Source organism: Halichoerus grypus, chromosome 10 (genome assembly GCF_964656455.1).
Source record: "Halichoerus grypus chromosome 10, mHalGry1.hap1.1, whole genome shotgun sequence".
NCBI classification, from domain to species: domain Eukaryota; kingdom Metazoa; phylum Chordata; class Mammalia; order Carnivora; family Phocidae; genus Halichoerus; species Halichoerus grypus.
In genome coordinates this window covers 103603341-103627265 of record NC_135721.1, presented here as the reverse complement: position 1 = coordinate 103627265, position 23925 = coordinate 103603341, and the positions used below count along the sequence as shown (strand labels likewise).

At 41.8% G+C, this 23925-nt stretch overlaps 1 protein-coding gene across 1 annotated transcript in view; it reads left to right on the top strand.

Moving 5' to 3' along the window:
• The window catches only part of SLX4IP (SLX4 interacting protein), a 182142-nt gene that overhangs the window by 99616 nt on the left and 58601 nt on the right, over positions 1 to 23925 (top strand). Inside the window, 2 exon segments of the mRNA XM_078056934.1 lie at positions 14285 to 14374; positions 18654 to 18774. Of these exon segments, the coding sequence (XP_077913060.1) occupies positions 14285 to 14374; positions 18654 to 18774 (211 nt within the window).

Below are 23925 nucleotides of genomic sequence, written 5' to 3'. Positions count from 1 at the left end.
AAAAACTTGCCCCAGACCATATAATCATAGAAGGTGCAGCCAGTGTCAGGACACTCATCTGCCTGATTCTAAAGTCCAAGCTTTCTTTGTTAAAGTGGCCCTTTTTTAAAAAAAATATTTTATTTATTTATTTGTCAGAGGGACAGAGAGAGAGAGAGCACAAGCAGGGGGGATGGCAGGCAGAGGGAGAAGCAGGCTTCCTGCTGAGCAACGAGCCCTATGCGGGGCTCAATCCCAGGACCCTGGGATCATGACCTGAGCTGAAGGCAGACGCTTAACCGACTGAGCCACCCCGGCGTCCCTGTTAAAGTGTCTCATAAGAAGATAAGTTCTCTGGTTCTTGAGGTCAGTAAGCCCATATCTTTAGGGGTACACTAAAAAACTCCAAACCAGTGACCGATAGTGCTTTGGAGGGTTTAAGTGGCTAATTGATAAAATGGAGCAAGTCAGTAGCACGTCTTTTCTTGTGTGATTTTCATCACTCCTCACAATTAGACCAGTGACCTGTGATAACAGTTTATGCAGTTACCCATTTCATGTGCTTTATGCTTTGATCTCCTGGGTTGGGTGGTGAGCACACCTCTTCTCATGGCATATCATTTTCCCATCGGAAAGTCTTGCTAATGTGGTTTCTCTGCTCCCACCTGGTTCTCTATTTCTTAAGGCCCTAAAGAACTAAAAGGATTGTTTTTCCACCTTTAAAAGTCTTGTTAAGGAGTGCCTGGATGGCTCAGTTGGTTAAGCGTCTGCCTTTGGCTCAGGTCATTATCCCAGGGTCCTGGGATTGAGCCCTGTGTCAGGCTCCCTGCTCAGCGGGGAGTTGGCTTCTCCCTCTCCCTCTGCTGCTCCCCCTGCTTGTGCGCTCACTCTCTCTCTCTCTCTCTGTCAAATAAATAAATAAAATCTTTAAAAAAAATAAAAGTCCTGTTAATATTATTTCATCCTGGTTTTCCTTCTTTTTAAAAAAGTGATTCATTCTACTTTCTTCACTTGATCCTTATGTTTTTAAGTGCCATTCTTATTCTAATACAGTTTGTCTCAATATGTATGTTGAAACTAATTGAACACTAAATGCATAAAGCATAGCCATCATAATGTTTATTCTAGCTGCTACTGTTAAAGTAACCTAAAATGAAATTGCCATCATTGACTGCTACAGCATTATGCTGCCCACTCATAGAGCTGACTCTTGCTTAAGAGTACCTCTGTGCTCGGATGGTTGGTTTTTTGGAGCCAAAGGTTGGCCCTTACATATATCCTTGTTAAATTCCATTTAGTTAGATTGATCTAACTACTTACTTTAGCTCATCCTCATAACCCAATTTTAAGTGTCTCTGAGTCACAGAGATTCAGTTTTGGGTTTTTTTTGCCAGATCATTTTTGCTACCCCAAATATTCACTATTCCATCCCATGCAGTATCAGCCACCTTTTTTGTTGACACTGTATCTTCATACCTTCTTCCATGTCACTGCCAAGAAATTGGACCAAGACCAGGGTCAAGGAAAAAGCTTTTTATCATCTCCCTCCATGTTGTTCTTTAGCCATTCATGGCTCCAGTAGTTATGGCTGTTGAACTAGTTATGAATCCACCTAATCATTGTTTCTTCCACCTCTATTTTTTCTGGTTTTTCTTCACCAGCATTCATTTGTTCATTCAGAGATTCACTCATTAATATTTAGTGAGCTCTTTCTGTGTCCCAGGAAGGCCCTTTTGGAAGTAGAACTGGTAGGGTTTTGCTAACAGATTAGCTGTAGACTATGAGAGAAGAGCGGCATTAAAGATGACTCTACGGTTTTGGACCTGAACAACTGGGAGAACAGAGTTGCCATTTACCAAGCCAGCTTTAGCAATACCTGGTGGGAGCAGGTTTGAGGGTAAAATATCAATAGTTTGGTTTTGAGCTTGTTAGGCTATAGATGCCTGTTTGACATCCAAATGGACATGTTGAATGTATATATGTAGGGCTTGGGGGAGGTCTGGGCTGGAGCAGGAACTCTAGGTGTCTTCAGCATGTGAACTGAAACCTGGACACTGGTGAGGGTGTAGGTGGAGACAGGAGAGGTCTAAGGACTGAGCTCTGGTCAGTTTGGATTCAGTGTGATGGGGATGAGCCAGCAGAAGAGACTGAGAAACAGTGGCCAGGGAAGGAGGAGGAGAACCAGGAAAGCAGACTATCCCAGAAGTGAGGGTTTCCAGGGGCACGTGGAAGAACCACTTTCTTAGATGGCACTGAGAGGTCAAGTAACATGAGGACCAAGAACCGACCGTTGGACTTGGCTACATGAAGGTCATCGGTAATCTTAACAGAAGCCATTTTGGTGGAGTGGTTCAGGCAAAAGGACGTCTGGGAACCTTGTTAAAGAAGAGTATGAAGTTAGTTTTTCGTATTGGGTTTTCTTCCAGATCCCTCTGATCTGTTAGGGATTAAGTTTGTAGTTGCCAAATCTGTCTTTCTCCCCCTTCTGCAAATTGCAGTGTCATTTGCCTCTCTCTAGGAGCTCATTGCAACTGCAGTGCCCCCTCATCATCTCTGTGGCCGAGCCATGTACAGTGCCCATCCTTGAGCCCCGGGACAGCTTCCCTCCAAACCAGTGATCTAACTTCATTTAAAGGACTGAAGTGCCACTGTATCACCTCCCCCTCTTTGTGGGGCTTACAACCTCCTTCCTTTCTATTTCTGCCCAAGGCTCCATCTCAATCTGATAGATAGGTCATGTTTTCCCATTGGATTTCTGTCACCATCTTTATCATCCTAAGCCAGAGATGAGTTTTTAAGGTTCTCAGCAAGACATTATTGTATCTGTGGTTCTCAACCCTGGCTGCACATCACATTCACCTCTAGAAGGATTTTATGTTTTCTTTTTAAGGAAAATCATAATTTGAGTTTCTTACAACTTTAAGGGAATTATTTTATCATTGTGATAAAATGGTGATGTTCTTTACTTGTGAGTTTTAGAATTGTAATATTTTCACAGTTCTGGTGTGTTGCCTGCCACCTTCCATTCTTTTACATGGTGAAGCCTGATCGGACTTTTTTTTCCTTTTTATTGTAGCCTCCAAAAATGTCCTGTATCATCCTGAGAATGCCACAAATGGTCTTCAGGGAGACACAGTGACCTACAGCAGTGGTTCTTAAACTTGATCTTGCACCAGAATCACCTGGAAAACTTGTTTTTAAAACACAGGGTACCCCTAAAATTCCCAATTGGCTAGGTCTGAATTTGCATAGCAGACAAGCTCCAGGAGATTCTGATGCTCCTGGTATTTTGAGAGCCAAGGCTCTCTATCTAGGCTCCAGTGGGTAAATATCCTTAGGGTTGTGCACACAGATTGCTTTCCTGAACTGGCAGAACCAGGAGAATAAGTATGGCCAAGGGCAGAGATGAGGCTTGCGCTTGACTTGGTTGGGCCTCTCCGAAGCTCTAGTAAGCCTGAGCCGTGCAGAGGTGGAAGCTTTTCATGTGCCATAGGCCTCAGGAAGTCCTCGCTCTGAGCTTGTGTTTTGGTTTGCAGACATGTACTTGTATTCTTTGTGCCCTCCTGTCAAGGTTACATGTAGCCTTATCTTTGGCCTCTTTAAGCTGCCTTCGGAAGCACTACTTACCCTGACCCAGTTTAGAAGAGCAAATGTAGCCCCCTTTATCAACAATATTAATACCCCCACAAAAAGTTAAATGACAACTAGATTGAACAGAGAGTACATGCCATAGCTTCATCTGGCAAGTCCTTTGTTATATTTGAAAGTAGATGAGAGGATTCCAGAGGAAACATACGGATGTGGAGGATTCCTTACATTATTTTACATTTAACCAAATAAACAGAATTCTTTAAGTCACCCAGATTCACCACAGTATTCATCACTCTTTGTCCCCACACCAAGGAAGTTGGAAAATTGTGCCATCTATCTTGTATCTCCCTTCCTCTTTCAAGAAATTTCCCTCCAAGATTGACCACCCTGTAGAACAATCCACGAATTCTAGGCATTGATCACTAGAGGAATATTTACAGAGGTTTTCTTTTTTCATTCTGATTCATTTATAATTGGTGGCAAATTTCTTTAACTCAAAGGCTGCACTGCTTTTATTCTTCTTGAGGTTGAAGAATGTCAAGATTCTTCAGGGATATGAAAGAATATTTTCTAAGATGTTAATTTTTGAAGAGTTTAAAATCAAACCCACATTCCAAAGTTTCTTGATAACTCATATGCTAGTTAAAGTTGTGAGGGGAATTTGTGGGGACTGACGCCCCTATTGTTTATCAAATTCCATTTTCAGATTGCTAAAGTGGTTGGCCGTAGTTGGTCCTGAACACACTCCTGATGGTCTATGTGTTGCTAACTATGAATGTTGCGTTCTTTCCAGCCATTTAAGACTCTCTCAAGACAAGTTCCCTATAGACAAGCACATAATAATTTCTTTCAGGTTATCTTTTCATTTCACGTTCTCTGTTGCAGACATATATGAGAGGAGAGTTCATATTTTTAATCTGCTGTGATTACAAGCCATCTGTTCTTCTTCTAAGAAGCAGTGTGTGGCCAGAGTATAACTGAATGAAAGAATTATGAGGCATTTATTAGCTCTTAGTAGGAATAGGTGGAAACCTGTGCCCTGTTTGTAAATCTTACGTAACTGACAATTCAGAGTTCATTTAATATGCCCTGGAATTGGAAGCAAATTCTGCCTTGGGAGGGGGAGAAACCCCCAGAACAACCCATTGAGCTCTTTGTATGGCTGGAGCCGTGCTGAAGCTTTGCACCTGCATACCCTCATTTCATGTTCAGATACCATCTTAAGGTGTTTTCATTGCTCTTCCCATTTCCCATTGCAGGTGCTTCCTCTGGCCTGGGAGAATTGAGGTGCAGGGCAGGGGTTTAAAGTCAGGTCTGGCCTACCCCCCAATTCACGGTGCTCCTCGTTGCTGCACACAGTCCGCACACACCACAGGCCACTCCCCTGAGGAACAGTGGCCCGCCGGTTACATTTGAAAGAACAATTTCTTGAAAATCGTCAGGGAGAGTGTCTCAAGAAATGAAGTCAGTCTTTATCTTTCAAAAGGAGTGGCTGAGGGCTTATTCCTAACTGCACTTTTCCTGCCACAGTGGATTTTAGAGCCTGTGATTCAGCCCCAAATGCTACTTAAAAGTTCCAGTGGCATCTGTTAAATTTAAGCATTATTTTATAATATATACCACTTTAGTTGGCCTTGCTTTATTCCCAGCAGAGCTTTACTTCCCTTCCCAGATCTTACCCAGGAAGACTGTGAGCCACTGTATGAGCACTCTAGGCCAAAACCCCCAAACTCTTTCTTAGTAGGAGACCAGAGACAATTTACTGAAGGACATCAGCCTCTTACTGTATTTTACCTCCTTGTCATCAAACCCATTAGCTCTGCTTCTCCGTGTTCTTTCTCATTCCTTTGTGACTTGCTTCTCACCCATGTAGAATCTTTCCCCATGCATGACAATAAATCTGTTAAGAAAAACAAACAAGTGACTGGAAAGGTGTACATCCCTGACCTGTAGCCAAAAGTCCCACAACAGACACTGAACAGGAGACAGAAACTCCCTCCCCTTCTGATTCCTTTTCACTTGAGACAAGTCACTTCCTCCCCTGCATCCCATTCAGCCGGTAAAACTTGAGCTCAAAGGACTAGTCATCTGTTTGCAACCAACGAAGCCCCCACACGTTCCCGTTATGGGGTTTGAATTCACACAGTCCGCCAGGGTCTTACAGATTGTTCTGCCTGATTGGAAGGTGGGAAAATAACTGTGGCACGGAGGAGCGGGCATCACAGCCTGTTTTCTGGTGTGACACTATTCTATTCATAAATGAGTCAACTTAGTTGCAAGCCGTGAGTTTGATTCTGTGGTGTTTCTTATTCTGAGGACAGGGTGCAGGTAAGAGGGAGGTAATCCCTCCTAGACAGAGAACAAGGCAGACATTAAAGTAATTTTTATCATTGATGTATTTTTTTTTAATTCATTTAACAAGCACTCCTCACTGTCAGGCCCAGTTTGAGGCAGTGAGAGCCCAAGGGTAACAGAAAGCAGCTCCTCCCCACAGGCAGCCCCTGGGGGATGGATGTATGCAGCCATGTGTTTACAGCCTATGATGATTCCACAACGGAGTCATGAATAAAGTGCTGTGGCAGCAAACAGGAGCTTATTCCTGCCTGAAAGGTGTCAGAGAATGCTCAGGGGAAGGACTTGTTGGTTGCTAAGATTTTTCCTATTAACGCTGGCGTGGCCCGTAGCGAACTAATTCAGGACGAGACAGTGCGCCAGACTCAGTGTGGCTCTTTCGTAACCTATGCATTGGGGCAAACGTGTGCAAATAGAATCCAAACAATGGTGGTAAACCGAAACACCACCAGGAGGTGGGATCTTAAAGTGGAAGGCACTGGGGCATCATCAGAAGAGATTCGTGGCCTCGGACTTCCTGCGTGAGGCCCTTCTCCTGTTTGTCGTCAGAGGGCTTTCTCCAGGCCTTCTCTGTATGCTGTGATCTTGAATTCGGGCTGTGTCTCATTCTGTTACTAAGATTATAGTGTTCCTTCTACCTGGCCTGCCAGGTATTGCCAGGTTGGCAAGGCACCACACCAAACAAAACCTAGCCATGATCACTGGGGATCTTCGACAAGTGAAAGAGAGCAGAGCTCTTCAGTTTCTCGATGTTTCCAGAACACTGACTGGTAATCGTTTATGACTCTCTGGGTTGTCCTGAGAGTCAAATGCAATAAGGTACAGAAAGGGCTTCACACAGTATGTGGCACACAATCAATGCTCAAGGAATCTTAACTCTTGTTATTGCCAATTTGTTCACCCTTGAGTTTCTGCAGTTAGGTTAAGGAAACAGTGTATATCCAATGGAATGACTCTTTATTCTCTCCTTCCCTGACCTAACTGTCTGCTGGTTTATCGTATATGCCATCCTAAAGGTATGCTGCTTGCTTTTGTTGAATGTAAACTGCAAGCTTGGATTCCTTGGGCGAGTATTATAGTAAGGAGCAGGCCAAGGGGGTTAAATTGACAAAAGATTTGTGTCGACTTTTCTTCTGCTTTAACTCCGGGTAAGGATTGTTACTGTCCAGGGATCACTGTTCCTGCCCCCCAACCCCCACCCCACCTTCAGTGTGATTTACTGCCCTAGTGCTCTGCTGCTTTCTTTACTTTCCCCTTTCCTCCTGCCTTCTACCGAACTAGCCCTCCCACCCCACTCCTTCTGCAGTGGGGCTTTGCCACTACCCTGCTCTCTTACCCAAGAGGGCATCCCACACCGGCAGCTTCAGCATCTGAACTCTTTTAGTGCCTGGCTTCCAGGATGGAGTGAATCACTCTGCTCAGGGAAGGGAGCTGAGTGACTCTGTGCAGCATCCTTGGTTCAGTCCCGTGGCACTAATGGATAGACACGGCTGCCAATGCTCACTCTAGAGGGAATAGGTACAGTGGGGTGGGTCCAGGCTAGGCAGCCTTAAATGTGCCTCCACATGGGTTCTGGAAGCAGGTCCTTTGAAGTAATGCATGGCAGTGGGCTTTGGAGTATTCAGAGATTTGGATTTGATTCCTGGGTCTGTCACTTACTATGTCATACTGGACCAGTCCTTACCTTCTCAGATTCCACTTCCTTATCTATAAAATGTGAGTAACAGTTGTGTTCTTTCATAGGCTAGTGGTGAGGATTAAGTTGAATACTCTAAGTAAAGCTTAGCACAATGCCTAGAACATAGGTGCTCTGTAAACTGTGCTTTTTCTTTCAAAACCACATGACTTTTTAATTCCATGTTGTAACATACTGCAGTTTATTTTGATATGAAAATATTTAATATGTTCCTTAAAGCCTTTTAGTAAAGTTGTTACTCCAGGAAGAGAATTGACGTGTTGTTTTTTTGTTTCTGTTTTTTCATGAAAACCTTCAGGAGAAGTGTCTTTCTAGATTTAATATTTAGGAATGATCGAGTTATCTTCAGTACTGATTGATTCTCATCTTATGGACTCTGATTGGCTTTTTTTTTTTTTTTTTTTTTTTTTACATTGGAAACTAGCAAACTCAGAGCCAAATATTGCAGAGACCTATGACCATGGTGGGAATGTTGGACAGACCTACCGTTGGTTTCATTTTATGTTTCTACCCTTGTTTTTCTTATTTCCTCTATTTTTAGTCTTTGCCTTGTTAATCCAACCTGCCTTAAATCCTTGATGACAGGTGAGGATAAAATGCCAGTGACAGAACAGACCCATCTGGATGAGTTGCCTGTGGACAGCCCCATGGGCATGGTTGACACTACTCACATGCCTAGAGCATCATCTTTGCTCTTCCTCGTCCTACACCCAACCACATCCTCTTCTTTCTTTTTTGAGTTTCTCTCAAATCTACCCCTTTGTCTTCACCCATCACCTTCCATTGTCTCTTATTTGGGTTTTTGGGGTGACTTTAAACCTGTCTGCATGGTTCCATGATTTCTCCCCACCAGCGCACGCACCACACTCCTTACCTGAGAGAGCTCTCCAGCCTACAGGTCTTGTTTCTCCTTGGCCTGCCCAGTGGAACCCTCCTACCCTGTTGGCCTCATCTGCTGATGTTGCCCTCTTTCTGCTTACTGGACTCTTGTCCCCAGAGCATGCAAGCTGTTCAAGCCTTTTTCCTATGTGGGTGCTGTTTGTTTTTCTTTCTCTGCCTCTTGCCCTCTTCCTCAGGACTTAGCTGAGAGGTCATACCCCTCAGCCCTGGCCTCCCTAGAGCAGAGTTGTGGCCTGGCCACCTCTGGTCCTTGGTGTATGCTGTGGTTACACTTACCGCAGTGCTCTGTTGCTGCCTCAAGTTCTGGCCAGTACCCCTATGAAACTCAGCGGGTGTTGAAGGAATGAGTGAATGAGAGAGAGAGAGAATACACAGATCTCGCCGTTCTGAGCCTCCTTCTGAGATACCTACATGTGTGAGAAGTGTTAGCATTTCCACCTTTATTTTACACGTAGGGTAAAATTCGAAGATAAGATCTTCCACCCCTGGCAGTGAGTTTAGGGCAAAGTAATTGTAGGGTCCTTGTATTATTCCCTTTTTTCAAACTATAGAAAATGACTGCTTGCCACTGGTGACGGTGTAGTTGTTGCCACTCTAGAATAAGGAGGGAGGAAGTTGTTCTATAATGCATCAGTGTCCTGGGCTGAATTGGAACAGCCTTGTCCCCAGAATGGGCTCAGCGCCCTCACTTAGCAGATGAACCTGTGGTTTGCCCAAAATTCAGAGCGCATTTATCTTGTCTTCATTCACTCATTCCCTTCTTCCGTCTATTAAATATTAAGCACTTGCTCTGTTTCCTTCCCCTTGAGAAAGACTCTCCAGGCAGAGCAGTGGTGGCCTGGATGCTGGAGGGCAGGGCCAGGATGGTCTCACTGAAGATTAAAGCTGTCTATACGCACGCACGCACGCACGCACGCACGCACTTATTATGAGCTGGTCCTGTGCTGATTGCTGCAGTGTAGAGTCAAATGAGATTGGGACCCTGTCTGTCTATACCAAGGAGCTAACAGCCTAGCAGGGGCGGCCCCTACATAGACCAGCTGTTTAGTGCAGGAATAAATAAGCATGTGAAGCATATGCCTGACCCAGAGGAGGAAGTGATAAGACTATTCAGAAAAGCTCCACAGAGATGCCCATGCCCTTGCCTAGGGTTCAAGGATGCATAAAAGTTCACTAAACACATTGAGGTGCATTAGAAGCAGAGGGCAGAAGCAGCACGTATGTTAGAGATTGCTCTGATAGGGGCATTGAGAGTTCACGAGACACCAAGAGAAGCAGCCCTAATATTCCAAGTGGGAGATGATAGGAGCTGCAGAACAAGAGACGGGGCGGGGGCGAGGGTTAGCTCTTTAAGAAGTAAAATCCACAAGACTTGGTGACTGATGGTGGAGGGCTAGGGAAAGGGAGGAGTTAGGGTTGACTCCCAGGCTTTTGGCTGAAACCTCTGGGTGGAGGGGGTTAGAAGCTGGATCACACCCTGGCCTGTTGACTCACAACCCAGGGCATGGGATGCGAAGCTTCTAGTAGCCTTTGGTCTGTTAAAGAGATAACTTGGCCTGTGTAAAATGAGCAGCTCAGGCCTAAGAAAGAAGTGATGGTTAGTGTGTTCCTCCTTTCTGAAGAGAGCTGGACAGTTTATCTGCTGAGAGATGAAATTACCTCCTAATTAAGGAGAAGTGAAGGCTGTGCTTCTGGCAGCAGTAAGAGAACCCCCCGCCCAACGTCTGTTTACTCATGGGAGCAAAGCAGCAAAGCTTTGAGAGCAGGGAACTTTAGAAAGGCACAATCCTGATGCTTAGTGTGGGAGTTTGGAGAACTCAGAACTGCTGGCTGCAGAGGGAGAAGCCTGCTTTTGGCGGGGAGGGGGCAGACCGCATGTGTGCCCGGTGGTGGGGTCTGGCTGAAATCCAGGAAAGTTTGAACACCAGAGTAAGATTCCGTGATTTATTTAAAAAAAAAAAAAAAAAAAAAGGCATTCTAATTAGTCTGTTTATCATCAAACTTACACTGGGTTATTTGTGATCAAAGTTATGAAATGAGAAAATACAAAATTAGATGTTGCTGTTTAATTCTGTAGAAAGCTACTATTATATACTATTGATTCAGATTGTTCAAGCATCACTTTTTTTTTTTAATTTTAAAAGATATTTTTGCTAATAGAGAGGAGGTTGTAGAGAACTTGGTTTGAGGAGTCAGGATTAAACACTTGCAGGAAACCCAGTAAGATGTGCGTACGGCACATCCTGTTGCTTTGGAGAGGCTCTTGTTCTGCCATCTATGGAGCTTCAGCAGGTCTGTGGTAGAATTCAGAGGGTCAGTGAACTTGGATGGGAACAAAATTACATCTTTATTTTAACCAAATTCTAATCAATTTATTTTTTATTATAAGTTAAGTATTTATTTATTTTAAAGATTTATTTATTTTAGAGAGTGCGTGTGCATGCGTGTGCAAAGCTGGGGGAGAGGCAGAAGGAGAGGGAGAGAATCTCAAGCAGACTGTGCTGAGCATGGAGCCCGACACAGGCCTCAATCTCACAACCCTGAGATCATGACCAAGAGTTGGGCACTTAACTAACTGAGCCACCTAGGTGCCCTATAAGTTAAGTATTTAAAACACAGTAGTATTCGCAGTATGTGTCACCATTAGAATCATCTCTCTTTTCATATTATATTATAATTGTGGCACATATCTGAAGATATCATTTATGCTTACCACTACTTTGTATTTATGGTAGTTATTAGATCGACCACTATGTGAGAAGAGCCAGTGCCTTAATAAACAAGTGCATACATTACTAAATCACATACAAGTTTTTTTTTAATTTGGATAATCATACTTCAGTCAAATCATTTTTTTTTTTTTTTAGTCCTATGCATTGTGTTTCATGCATTTAAAAAACCTTATTCTTAGCCAATGTCATCAGCTTCACAGCTGCCCAAAGAGGTCCATGGCACACAAAAGGTTAATAACCCCTGGCTAAGATCATGTAGTTGTGGCATGTGACCTCCACCTGGTGGCAGCATACTCCTTAAAGGTTAAATCTATAATCAGCATTGTGAAGAAACTTTTAGGATAACAGTATACTTGGGTATGGTTTTCAAACAGTTTTGATCACAAATCCACAGTAAGAGGCTTTACATCATAAGTCATTATACTCATAAGTTTCACAAAACAAGACTTGACCTTACCATGTGACATACTGGTATTTTTTATTCTATTCAAATATTCCCTTTGATTCTCTTTCTTTACAATAAAATACTGGTTGTAACACAGTATACCGCAGTTCAGTGGGTTACACTCTACTGTTTGACATCGTAGGAGACCCTCTTTCACCATATTTCATGATTTTTTACCCGATGAACTTCACTTTGGTCTTCCCCGAAATACCCATACATTTTCAGGGACATAATACATTTTATATAACTGTCAGTAAATATAAATGTGCTTTTACACAGCTTTTAAAAAATTATTTATTAGTGATGTGTAATTTATATATGCTGAAATGAACTGAGCTTTAGCATATAACCCACCAAGATACAGAACATTCCCATTGCCACACCAAGTTCTTCTGTGCCTATTCTCATTCAGTTGCTCCCTAGATAATCACTATCTGATTGCCTTTTTTTTTTTTTTTAAAGATGTTTTTGTTATTTATTTGACAGAGACAGAGAGAGCACAAGCAGGGGGAGTGGCAGGCAGAGGGAGAGGGAGAAGCAGGCTCCCTGCTGAGCAGGGAGCCTGAATCGGGGCTTGATCCCAGGACCCTGGGATCATGACCTGAGCCGAAGGTGGATGCTTAACCGACTGAGCTCCCCAGGTGGCCCACTATCTGATTGCTTTGACCACAGATTAGTTTTGCTGCTCTAGAACTTTATATTAGTGGAATCATACAATAGGTATTCTTTTAGCTTGGCTTCTTTTGCTCAACATAAGGTGGAGATCAGGCCATGTTGAGTGTATCAGTAGTTTTGTGAGGAGCATTCCATTGAATGAATGTACCACACTTTGTTTATTCTCCTGTTGATGACTTGGGTTGTTTTCTGTCTTAGCTATTATAAATAAAACTTCGACTAACATTTGAGTACAAGTCTTTCTGTTCACATGTTTTTATCTTTCTTGGTAAATACCTAAAATGGAATTGTTGGCTTAGTCAGTAAATGAAATGTATGTTTAACTGTAGGAAACTGACCAACTGTTTGCCAGCGTTGTGGAACCATCTTACATTTCCACTAGCAATGTATGAAAGTTTGGATTGCTCCACATCCTTACCAACATATGGTGTGTCAGTCTTTTTAATTTTAGTCATTCTGGTAGGTACAGGGTTGTATCTCTTAGTGGTTTTAATTTGCATTTGTCCGATGACTGATGTTGAATACTTTTCCATGTGTTATTAGCTGTTTGTTTATCTTGTGAAGTATCTATTCAAGCTTGAGTTGTTTGTTTTCTTAATATCGACTTGTAGGAGTTCTTTATTTTGAATGCCACTCCTTTATGTCAGATACATGCATTTATGAATATTTTCTCTCAGCCTGTGACATACATATTCATTTTATTAATGAGCAAAGGTTTTCAATTTTGACAGAGTTCAATTTAATAATATTTTTCCTCTGTATTTTGTGCTTTGTGTGTCCTAAGAAATTTTTTTCTATTCTGTTTGGCAAGACAGTTTTGGTTTTTATGTGGAGGTCTATCATCCATATCAGATTAATTTTTGTGTATGGTATGATGTCAATGTCATGTTTTATTTTCTTCCCATATTTACGTTTGGTGTTCACAGGTCATTAGTTGAAAATACGTTCCTTTCACCATTGAATTATAGCACAGGATTTAAAAAGGGAAAAAAAAAAAACTATTTAGCCAAAGAAGTGCAGAAGTGACATTTTCCTACAGGCCATCACTGACCCTTTGGGCTTCGGAGACCGTCCCCAACCTGCAGTTTTGGTCTTCTATTCCTTTCTGAGTTAGCTCATCCACAGTTAGAGATTTTCAGAAATCACTCATAAGGTGTGAGTAGTTATAAGGCTACATTTTACAGGGTCTGTAGCTGTGCCACAGAGTGGCTAGCCACATATGGCTGTTTAAATTAAAGTTAAATACAGTTTAAAATTCAGCTTCTCAATCATAGTAGCCACATTTCATGTGCTCAGTAGCCACACGTGGTTATTGGCTACCCTGTTGTACAGTGACAGGAAGCAGGGTTTGGACAGTTTTATAGCATATTTTAATGAAACTAATTTAGTTTTGATAATTGTCATTCAGCATCTACCTTCCTGTCCTTGGTTCTTTTTTGTTTGTCCTCATTTCCATTTCTGTTCTAAGATGTGCTGTCCCAGCTATTCCTTTTGTCTGTCTAAAAATGCAATAGCTTATATCTGTTTTTTCCTACTTAGAAGAAAGACTTGCCCTGACTATCCACAGAACACTTCTTTTCTGGAGCCTACCCAGGACTGGCCTATTTGACTTCTTTCTATGTCTGATAGTCGTACAACTGCCACTGGATGTCTTGAGCAATCCCCTTTCAAGGTGTGGCCCAGAGAGATATTTTGTCTTTACTGTCATGACTAAAATATTAGCATTTCTACCCTAAATATTAAACTTGCAAAAACTAGTAGGTTTATGATGTGTATCCCTGCCCCATATGAAGGTTTCTGTCCACTAGGGAACTTTGTTGCCATTTCATCATGAGCAACCACATAGGAATTTGTGAGATTTTTCTCTGATTGTTTGCTGGGTGTGAGCTAACTCTGCCATTAATGTCTTTTTAGTGTGGGAATTTTGCTGTCCTGGTGGATCTTCACATACTGCCACAAGGTTCAAACAAAGATACCAGCTGGTTTTCTGAACAGAAGAAAGAGGTACCACAAAACTTTTCACTGTTTAAATGCAAGTTGCTGCTGCTAGAAGAAATATTAACTCTTTCCAGCTTTCATTTTTGTTAGTGGGCAAAAAATATTGAATTATATTTAACCCTTGAGAAACAGTTGTTATATTCCAATGACAGACATACACTTGCTTCTTTTTCCCCGAGAAAGTGATACATCTATATATTTCATAAGCTAAATTATTTAAACCAGGAATTTTCAACCTCTTTGTTTTGGGGGAAAGGGCTCATTATAGTTAAAACAGAAGACGATGGTCAAGTGAGAGTTCTAGGCAAGCAAGGATTTTAATCTGTTTGTAAAGGACAGACCAAGACCCTGAAGCAGGTGTGGGGTGAACACAATTCTGATCTTTCACACTTTGAAATCAAATTCTTATTTAATTCTTAAATTATCATCATCCACCTTTTTGTCTTCTACCATACTTTTTTTTTTTTTAAGATTTTATTTATTTATTTGACAGAGAGAGACACAGTGAGAGAGGGAACACAAACAGGGGGAGTGGGAGAGGGAAAAGCAGGCTTCCCGCGGAGCAGGGAGCCTGATGTGGGGCTCGATCCCAAGACCCTGGGATCATGACCTGAGCCAAAGGCAGACACTTAATGACTGAGCCACCCAGGCCCCCCTTGTACCATACTTTTCTTAACACGAGTCTTTGACGGCAAGTGTGGAGATGTTTGACTATATTCCTTCTCACTGAGGCCAGTCAGGGAGGAGGATGGCTGGATGGTCATGTGGCTGGGAGCCTGGTGTTTGATCTCCCTGGGCCTCAGTTTCCTTATCTGCAAATGAAAGAGTTCAACCAGAGGCCTCTGAGTCACTGCTAGCTCTCAGCTGCCCTGAGATTCCCACCCCAGTCTGCTGTGGCAGAAGGTTCTAGAGTGCATCTGGCTCTCCTCACGTGCTCTGCTTCCTTCTCCATGTCCTTGTACTAGAGAGCAGGGAGAGTGATAGTGAGGCAGTGGCTTTCAGATAACTTTCAGAATATTATAGCACTTTGTGTCCTCCGTGATACTCATCACAATAGCTTTTTAGAGCTAGAAATAAAAATAAGTTTTATTGAAAGGTAGTATATGGAGAAGAATCTAGTGATAGTGGCAACAAAACAAAGCAAAAAAAAAAAAAACCTTTACTGTGGTTATTGTTTTTAGTCAACTTTTGAAGACTACTAGAAAACAAAAACTCCCTCCAAGAAAATTTATAAGTAATACATTTTCAGCCACAAGGTACTAATACAATCAGGACTTGGCTGGGCAATATTGTACTTGATATCTAGTGGCCCACGGCTGGGAGAAGGCAGGCACAAGATTCAGAATAATGAGATTTATCATTCAGGTTAATAAATGGATTGTGCTCTTCAGGACTTAATATTTAGTAAGCCAGCATCTCCTACTATAACTCAACTCCATGGAATTCCAAATTTGGCTTACCCACACTCTGTTTCCCCAAAGTGACTAATGCTCACCTGAGGGGACCTCACCCCAAAAGTCTTCTGACTTGACTGACATTAACAGCATTCTAGAATCCACTGTTTTGGGCCCACCTTTTCCTCCATTCTCTCCCAGCTTACCACCTCAGCCTTTGCCCTTTCTTGTTGATATGTAGTCAGTTTTGCCAAGAGTCAGTTGCTTTGGAAGGCTTTAAAATAAAGCTATGAATGTGTGAATCACCTCCTAGGCAAAGCATGAGGCTAGATTTTTCCAGGGTGCCACACACAGCTGTTGCTGCCCCACCTAGTACTACGTCCGGGCAGCGAGGCATGACTTAGCAAAGGTGCTCAGTGCACGATTGGACCTGCAGAGCTTGGCTGCAGCGTTGGCTGCAAGAAGGCAGGTCATGCCAGCAAGCCAAGCTTCTCTCTCAAAGCCAAGTGGATGGTTTGCTGCTTATACTTGAAGTTGTTCCTTTAAAGTTTGTTCACTGACATTAAAATTGCTGAGAGAGAGAGACGGAGAAAGGAGAAAAACTAGTCAAGGAAAGGATATGACTCTAGCCTGTATTCAGTGTCTCAGTGCTTTCATCTTTTTTATTATTAGATCATTTCATGATTGGGATTTCATGAGCAATCAATTTGATTGCATTTTAGCAGATGCTTTAATATAGTGAAAGTCTTAAGAATGTCCAGTTCCTTTTCAGAAAAAGGAACTAATTGCATGTATTAAACCCAAGTTTATTTTGAGTCCAGCACGAGTAGTCTTTGTACCCAAGCAGGCAAACTCGAACTGTTTCATTTGTGAACTTGAGGAAGCAAGTGTGAACCCCTGTTAGTGTAGAAATACTGTATATATCTCTGTCCTCTTGGTCTTCGATTTCATCTTGGTCTTCTTATGTGCCCTTCTGGTGTAGCTGGGAATTTGTCTTTTCTTGCATTGCTCTGGTTCTGAAGAGAATGCTTCGCTAAGTGTGGTGTGGTCAGTTACTAGGGTATCTTGACCACACTGCACATGGTCTACCTTCCATTCGTCAAACCTGACTCACGGAAGGAAAGCCCCGTAACTATAGGGAGAAAGTTTGTGTTGTATGGGCCTTTGTTTTATTTTTGTCGTACTATTTTTAGTTCTAGCCTTATAGGGCATTTATGGCCAAATTTTAACAATCTCTGTTTCCATGTATGTCTTTCACATATTTTCTAGCTCAGTCATAGTTGAACCCTGCATGTGAAGCAAAATTCTTTAATTGTTAAAACAACAGTATGAGGCAAGGCTGCCTTTCTGTTGTGTGAACAATGCCAAAATGCTCAACTGTAAACGGATATCTCTGTATTCCACAAGGCACTGCATCTTTGGGCTGCAAAATGAGAGCAGAGAGAGGAGACCAGTGTTTACATTTTATGTAGATCACGTTTGTGAATTAAATCAAGGATTTTCAGTACTGTTGAGGAGTGTACGTATTAGCAATAAAAAACAAGTTTGGCGATCATTGCCCTTCAGAGCTACTTAGAATTTTGTTCTTGTTTTAATTTATGAAGATTCTAAGAGATCAACCTGAGATGGCATTGAAGAAACCAGTGAAACAGGTTTGAGTTGACCTCGGCAACTCCGAGCCTTCTGCAGAGGCTGGGACTTGGACCAGTTTCTTAATCTAAATTAAGAAATTTAGATTTGTGTGCCATTTTTCCCTTTCCCTGCAATGGCTACATGTCTCTAGTGGACAGTTTCTTCCTGTTGTGTGGTGGACTTTGAGAGTTTTGTTTTTCTTTTCATAAGTAACACTGATAAATAAAACAATAGACAACTCCAGAAATTTGCTAGTGGTGTGGTATGTTGACATTGAATTAAAACCATGTGTTTCTGTTGCCTAATAAATACTAATCTACTTTAGAGAAATATGAGAAGTTAAATTATTTTCACCATTAATTGGTGGATATAGTGCAGTTTTCACAAAAGCAAATGGGCATGTACAGTATCATCAAGAAGAGCGTGGAAGAAAATCACATTACTGGTTTCTAGTTCTCTCTTCAGCCCATCACTCAATACTGTTCTTTCTTCAGTAGATTTCTAAACCTGAGTCCAGAAACTAGTGAATGGTGGTGTTTAGGTTAAAAAAGGGTTTTTATTTGTTTGTTTGTTTTGGGGGGTGCCTGGGTGGCTCAGTCCATTAAGTGGCTGCCTTCTGCTCAGGTCATGATCCTGGGGTCCCGGGATTGAGCCCTGCATCAGGCTCCCTGCTTAGTAGAGAGCCTGCTCCTTCCCCTGCCCCTCACCCCACTCATGCTCTCTCTCTCTGTCAAATAAATAAATAAAATCTTTAAAAAAAAAAAAGGTTTTGAACCAAGTTTGAAAAATGGGAAATATTCGCATAAAAATGGGAAATATTCACATAAAAATCACTGTGGCTGTCTCCTCTTAAATCCGAAGAGCTGATGACCCTGTCCCTAGTATCCCTACATGACAACAGTCCACTGAAACCATTGGGGGGAGGGGACTGCCATCCCCAGTCTTGCCTGGCCACACACGGGGCACTTCACTGTTTTTATCTGCCTTTTAGAAATGTGAAACTGAGGCAGAGGGAAATGAAATGAATTTCTCGGGTCACAGAGTAAGCCAACATCATGGTTTTGAACAAACCTCAGGAGCAAACTTAAACCTGGCATGTTACCCTCGAGCACAGATAGCATTTTTTTCAGCTTTCACAGCTAAGTAAAAAAGCAAACAAAATAAAATGTTCAGTGTTGACTTTTTAATATGCACGATGTTGACTCTTTTTGCATTGCATTACATGAGAAAATTATATCTCATTTTTCAATTTACTTTAGGAAGTCTGTTTACTGTTAAAAGAAACCATTGATTCAAGAGTTAAGGAGTACTTGGAAGTTCGTAAACAGCACAGGCCATCAAATACAGAATTCACAAGATTCAGTCCCTTGACCTTAAAAGGTAGGCACTGAGTACTTTGATTTTGGATAAAATTTCTGCTTTGTAGAGATGGCAATTATGTTTGACTCTGACTGTCATGTTAGTACAGTGATACATTTAAAAACTATGTTCTAATGAGGATGCTTTGTTTGGGTAAAGAAAATTAACCAAAAAGCCCTGGAGGGCTTTTAATGGTAGGCAAAATATATAAAAATAGAAAATAAAACATTCCTAAGGAAACTGTAAATACTTTAAAGGAAATTTTTTTTTTTGACAAGTAGTCTTTCAAATAGATGTACATTAATGCTGACTTGATTTGGGGCTTTATGCTTTTTTAAATGCTTTCATATATGTCACCCTATTTCAGAGGTTCTCAACTGGGGGTGATGGGTCCCAGGGGACATTGGGTTGTTATCGGGGGAGCGGGAGGGGTGGCAGGGAGCTACTGGAATCTAGGGAGTAGAAGCCAGGGATGCCACTAAGTATCCTACAATGAACAGAAAAGCCCCCCACAACAAGGCATTATCTGGCCCAAAACGTCAAGGGCACTGAGGTTGAACTATCCTGCCCTATTTCCTAACAACACTTTGAGAATGGTGATGTCTGAGTTGTAGGTGATGAAGCTGAGGATCTACAAGATTAAGGGCTCACCCAAATTAAAGATCATCCTTTTTTTTTTTTTTTTTAAGATTTTATTTATTTATTTATTTATTTATTTGACAGAGAGAGAGAGAGATAGCAAGAGCAGGAACACAGCAGGGGGAGTGGGAGAGGGAGAAGCAGGCTCCCCACCAAGAAGGGAGCCCGATGTGGGGCTCGATCCCAGGACTCTGGGATCATGACCTGAGCTGAAGGCAGACGCTTAACGACTGAGCCACCCAGGCGCCCCTAAAAGATCATCTTTTTGAGGACAGAGATGATCTTGTTTATTTGGCATCTTCACACGCCCCCCTTCTTCTTACTTAGCCCAGTGCCAGATACACGGATTCAGTGACTTGTTGAAATAAAGCATACTTGGGTGACAAGTGGCAGAACTTGACCCCAGGCCCAGCTCTTCTGATTCCTAGTCCACTGTTCTTTCCACTCTGTCATTGTTGTGTTTTTAATTTTTTTTTAACTTTAAATCAGCATTTCATAACACTCTTTGTGGTACAAATAAGGTCAACCTTGTGTTAATCCTCAGAGGGCAGCACTGGGCAGCCTTGAACTAGGTTATGCTAGTGCAGCACCACCTTAGAGAAGAATTGTGTTAAGTAACCCCCTTTGAAGGCATACTTAATCTACAGTGTTCACCTGGGCACAGCTGATAAGTAGGCAGACAGATTAATTTAACCCAAACTGAAAGCCTTGAACAAATGGAATTTTCAGTCCAAACAATATTGTATTAGATGACGCTCTCTGGTATTTCACTTAGTAGTAGGATAAAGCTTGAGAAAAGCCAGAGGAGCTTGTATCTTTTGTACCCCAGCAGACCTGGCTAGTCTCATTTTCTAACTGGTACAAAAGGAGAAGGAACAGAGAAGGTTCTCAGACCTCCATTTCTGGTGTGGAGGTGGCGTGGTCAGTACTGATTCTCAGCTAGCCCTTCCGTTGGCTTCCTCTACTGCTGAGTGAAAAATGCTGAGTACTCAACTTCCCAACCTCTCTCACAGTTAGGGAAGATGTGTTGTGTGTTGTTCTGGCCCCAAGATGAAAATCAAAGTCTTTCTTGGGCTCATGTGGGCAAGAAGTTTGTTTTTATTTGAATGAATGAATGAATGAACAAACGAATTAATTTATAACAAGTTTGTTTTTAAACAGAAAAGTGATCTTTCTGTACATACAAAATTTTTTTAAAGATTTTTATTTATTTATTTATTTGACAGAGCGAGAGAGACACAGTGAGAGAGGGAACACAAGCAGGGGGAGTGGGAGAGGGAGAAGCAGGCTCCCCGCTGAGCAGGGAGCCCGATGCTGGGCTCGATCCCAGGACCCTGAGATCATGACCTGAGCCGAAGGCAGACGCTTAATGACTGAGCCACCCAGGCGCCCCTGTACATACAAATTTTTTTAAAAAAGATTTATTTATTTGAGAGCAAGAGTGCACACATGTGAGTTGGGGAGGGGTAGAGAGAGAGGAGAGAGAATCCCCAGTGGACTCTTGGCTAAGCTTGGAGTCCAGCTTGGGGCTTGATCCCACAACTCAAGACCTGAGCCGAATCTGAGAGTCTCACGCTTGACTGAGCCACCCAGGTGCCCCTATACATAGAATTTTATAGCCTTTTTTTTTCATATACGTAGAATTTTATAACCTTTTTTTTTTCACCTAACATAATATAAATCCTTTAAAAACATACACATCACCATTTTTTTAAATTGTTTTAATGTGGTAAACTATACATAAAATTGACCATTGTAACCATTTTCAAGTGTACAATTGAGTGGCATTAAGTACATTCACATTGTTGTGCAGTCATTATCACTTTCTATCTCCAGAATAGTCTCAAACTGGAACTCTTTACCCATTAAACAATACCTACCCATTACTCCCTTCCCTCGCCCCTGGTAACCACTATTCTGCTTTCTAATTTACTACTTGAGGTACCTCATATAATGGAATCATACAATATTTATCCTTTTGTTTCTGGCTTATTTCACTTAGCTTAATGTTCTCAAAGTTCATCCTTGTTACAGCATTTATCAGAATTTTCTTTTCTTTTTAATATTTTATTTATTTATTTGAGAGAGAGAATGAGAGAGAGAGAGCATGAGAGGGGCGAGGGTCAGAGGGAGAAGCAGACTCCCTGCTGAGCAGGGAGCCCGATGTGGGACTCGATCCCAGGACTCCAGGATCATGACCTGAGCCGAAGGCAGTCGCTTAACCAACTGAGCCACCCAGGCGCCCCAGAATTTTCTTTTTAAAGCTGAATAATACTCATACACACACACACACCACACACACACACACACACACACATTTTGTTTATTTGTTCATCTGTCATAGGATAGTTGGGTTGTTTCTACCATTTGGCTATTGTGAATAATGTTGCTATGAATATTTGTGTTCAGATATCTCTTTGAGTCTCTGCTTTTCACTTCTCTGGGTATATACTTAGAAGTAAAATTGCTGGATCATATGGTAATTGCTAGTTTGTTTATTTTTATTTTATTGAATTAATTTATTTTTTTGAGGAACTGCCATCCTTTTTTCTGGTGACTACACCATTTTACATTCTCACCAAGAATGGATCCCAGTTTCTCCATAATCTTGCCAATACTTATTTACTGTTGTTTTGATAATAGCTGTCCTAATAGATGTGAAGTATCTTATTGTGGTTTCAGTTTGTGTTTCCCTCATTTGTAGTGATTTTGACCATCTTTTCATGTGCTTATTGGCCATTTGTATATCTTCTTTGGAGAAATGTCTGTTTATGTCCTGGGCCCATTTTTTGGGTTGTTTGCTTTTGTTTTTGAGCTGTAGGAGTTCTTTTATATATTCTGGACATTAGTTTCTTATCACGTATATGATCTGCAAATATTTTCTCCTGTCATGGGTTGCCTTTTCACTCTCATCAGTGTCCTTTGATGTGGAAATGTTTTATTAAATTTTGATGTAGCCAGTTTATTATTTTGCTGCCTGTGCTTGATACTATATCCAGGAAATCTTTACTGAATCCAATGTCATGAAGCTTTTCCTGTTTTTTCTTCTAAGAGTTTTCTAGATTTAGCTCCTTTTAATTAGGTCTTTGATCCATCTTGAGTTAATTTTAAGGAAAGGGTCCAACTTCATTCTTTTGCATATGGATATTTAGTTGTCCCAGCACCATTTGTTGGAAAGTCTGTCCTTTCCCCCATTGAATGGTCTTGGCTCCCTTATTAAAAATCTTTGATCATAAATGTGAGGGTTTATTTCTGGACTCTCTGTTCTCACCCATTGTTCCGTATGTCTGTCTTTATGCCAGTGCCACACTGCTTTGGTTACCATAGCTTTGTAATAAGTTTTGAAATTAGGAAATGTGAGTCTTCAACTTTCTTAATGTTTTTCAAAATTCTTTTGGCCCTTTGGGGTTCCCATCACCACTTTTAATAAGACTGTGTAGTATTCCATTAAATATCCATACTCTGATTTATTGGTGGGACATTTAGGTTGCATTTAATATGTTCACTCTTGTAAATAATGGTACAGTGCATATCCTGATGGTGTACATGTTCGCACACAGCAACTCCTTTATAATGTTTTTAGTTTTAATGTTCATATTTTTATTAGTGTGTAAGAGGTCCTTAAGGATATGAATGCTTTGTATGTTTTATATGTTGTAAGTGATCTTTCTGAGTTCGTCATTTGCCTTTGACTTGGTTTATTTAACTGTAGAACCACAAACTAGGAGAAGCCTGTATTTGCTTCATGGAGCCTTCGGTGACCAGCCACTAGTGGGATAAATGCTAGGCTTCCCTGTAATGAGATAAGTAGTGTAGTCGATTACCAGAGGGAGGCAGGATGATACTAATGCACCATCTTGGTGTTCACTCAGCTGTGCTAAGTATCCTTCCTTGAAAGTAATCTTGGTGTGAAAGCAGTCTCTTCCTTTTCCTTCCTACTTCTGGTAACAGTTAACCTTTAATTGACCATATCTTTTGATGTTCATACCTTAGCCAGTCCCCTCCTCTGCTGCCACCAACCAGTCCCTGCCCCCGCCTCCCTTGCCTGCCGGGGCACCCACAGCAGCCCCCTGACTGGCTTTCTTGCGTCTGCTCTGGCTGATGCCTCTCCTGCTGTTAACACTTCAGTTAGTGTCATCCCTTAATAACACAGGTCTGATCTTGTGAACCTCTTCCCCAAGGCTCCCAGGTGCAAGCCAGGATCCTTGCAGTAGCTGCCTCTCCAGCCTCATCTTGTCCCACTTTTTCCTTCTTTCTTGCTGCAGTGATGGCAGCTTAATGCCTTTCTTCCAAAGCTCTTTTCTTCTGCTCATCTTGGGGGCCTCTGCCCATGTTGGAGCCCTGGTCTCCACCCTTTCCCTGTGCTCCTTCTGCTCTTTGCTCAAAATCACTCCTCACAGAAGCTTATCCCGGGGACCTGTCTCCTTGTCACTGGCCCACAAACATCCTGAACACCATTCGATTAACGTCCTTCTCTCCACAAATGTGTAAGTCACCTGAAGACAGGTTCCGCCTCTTTGATTACCATTGTGT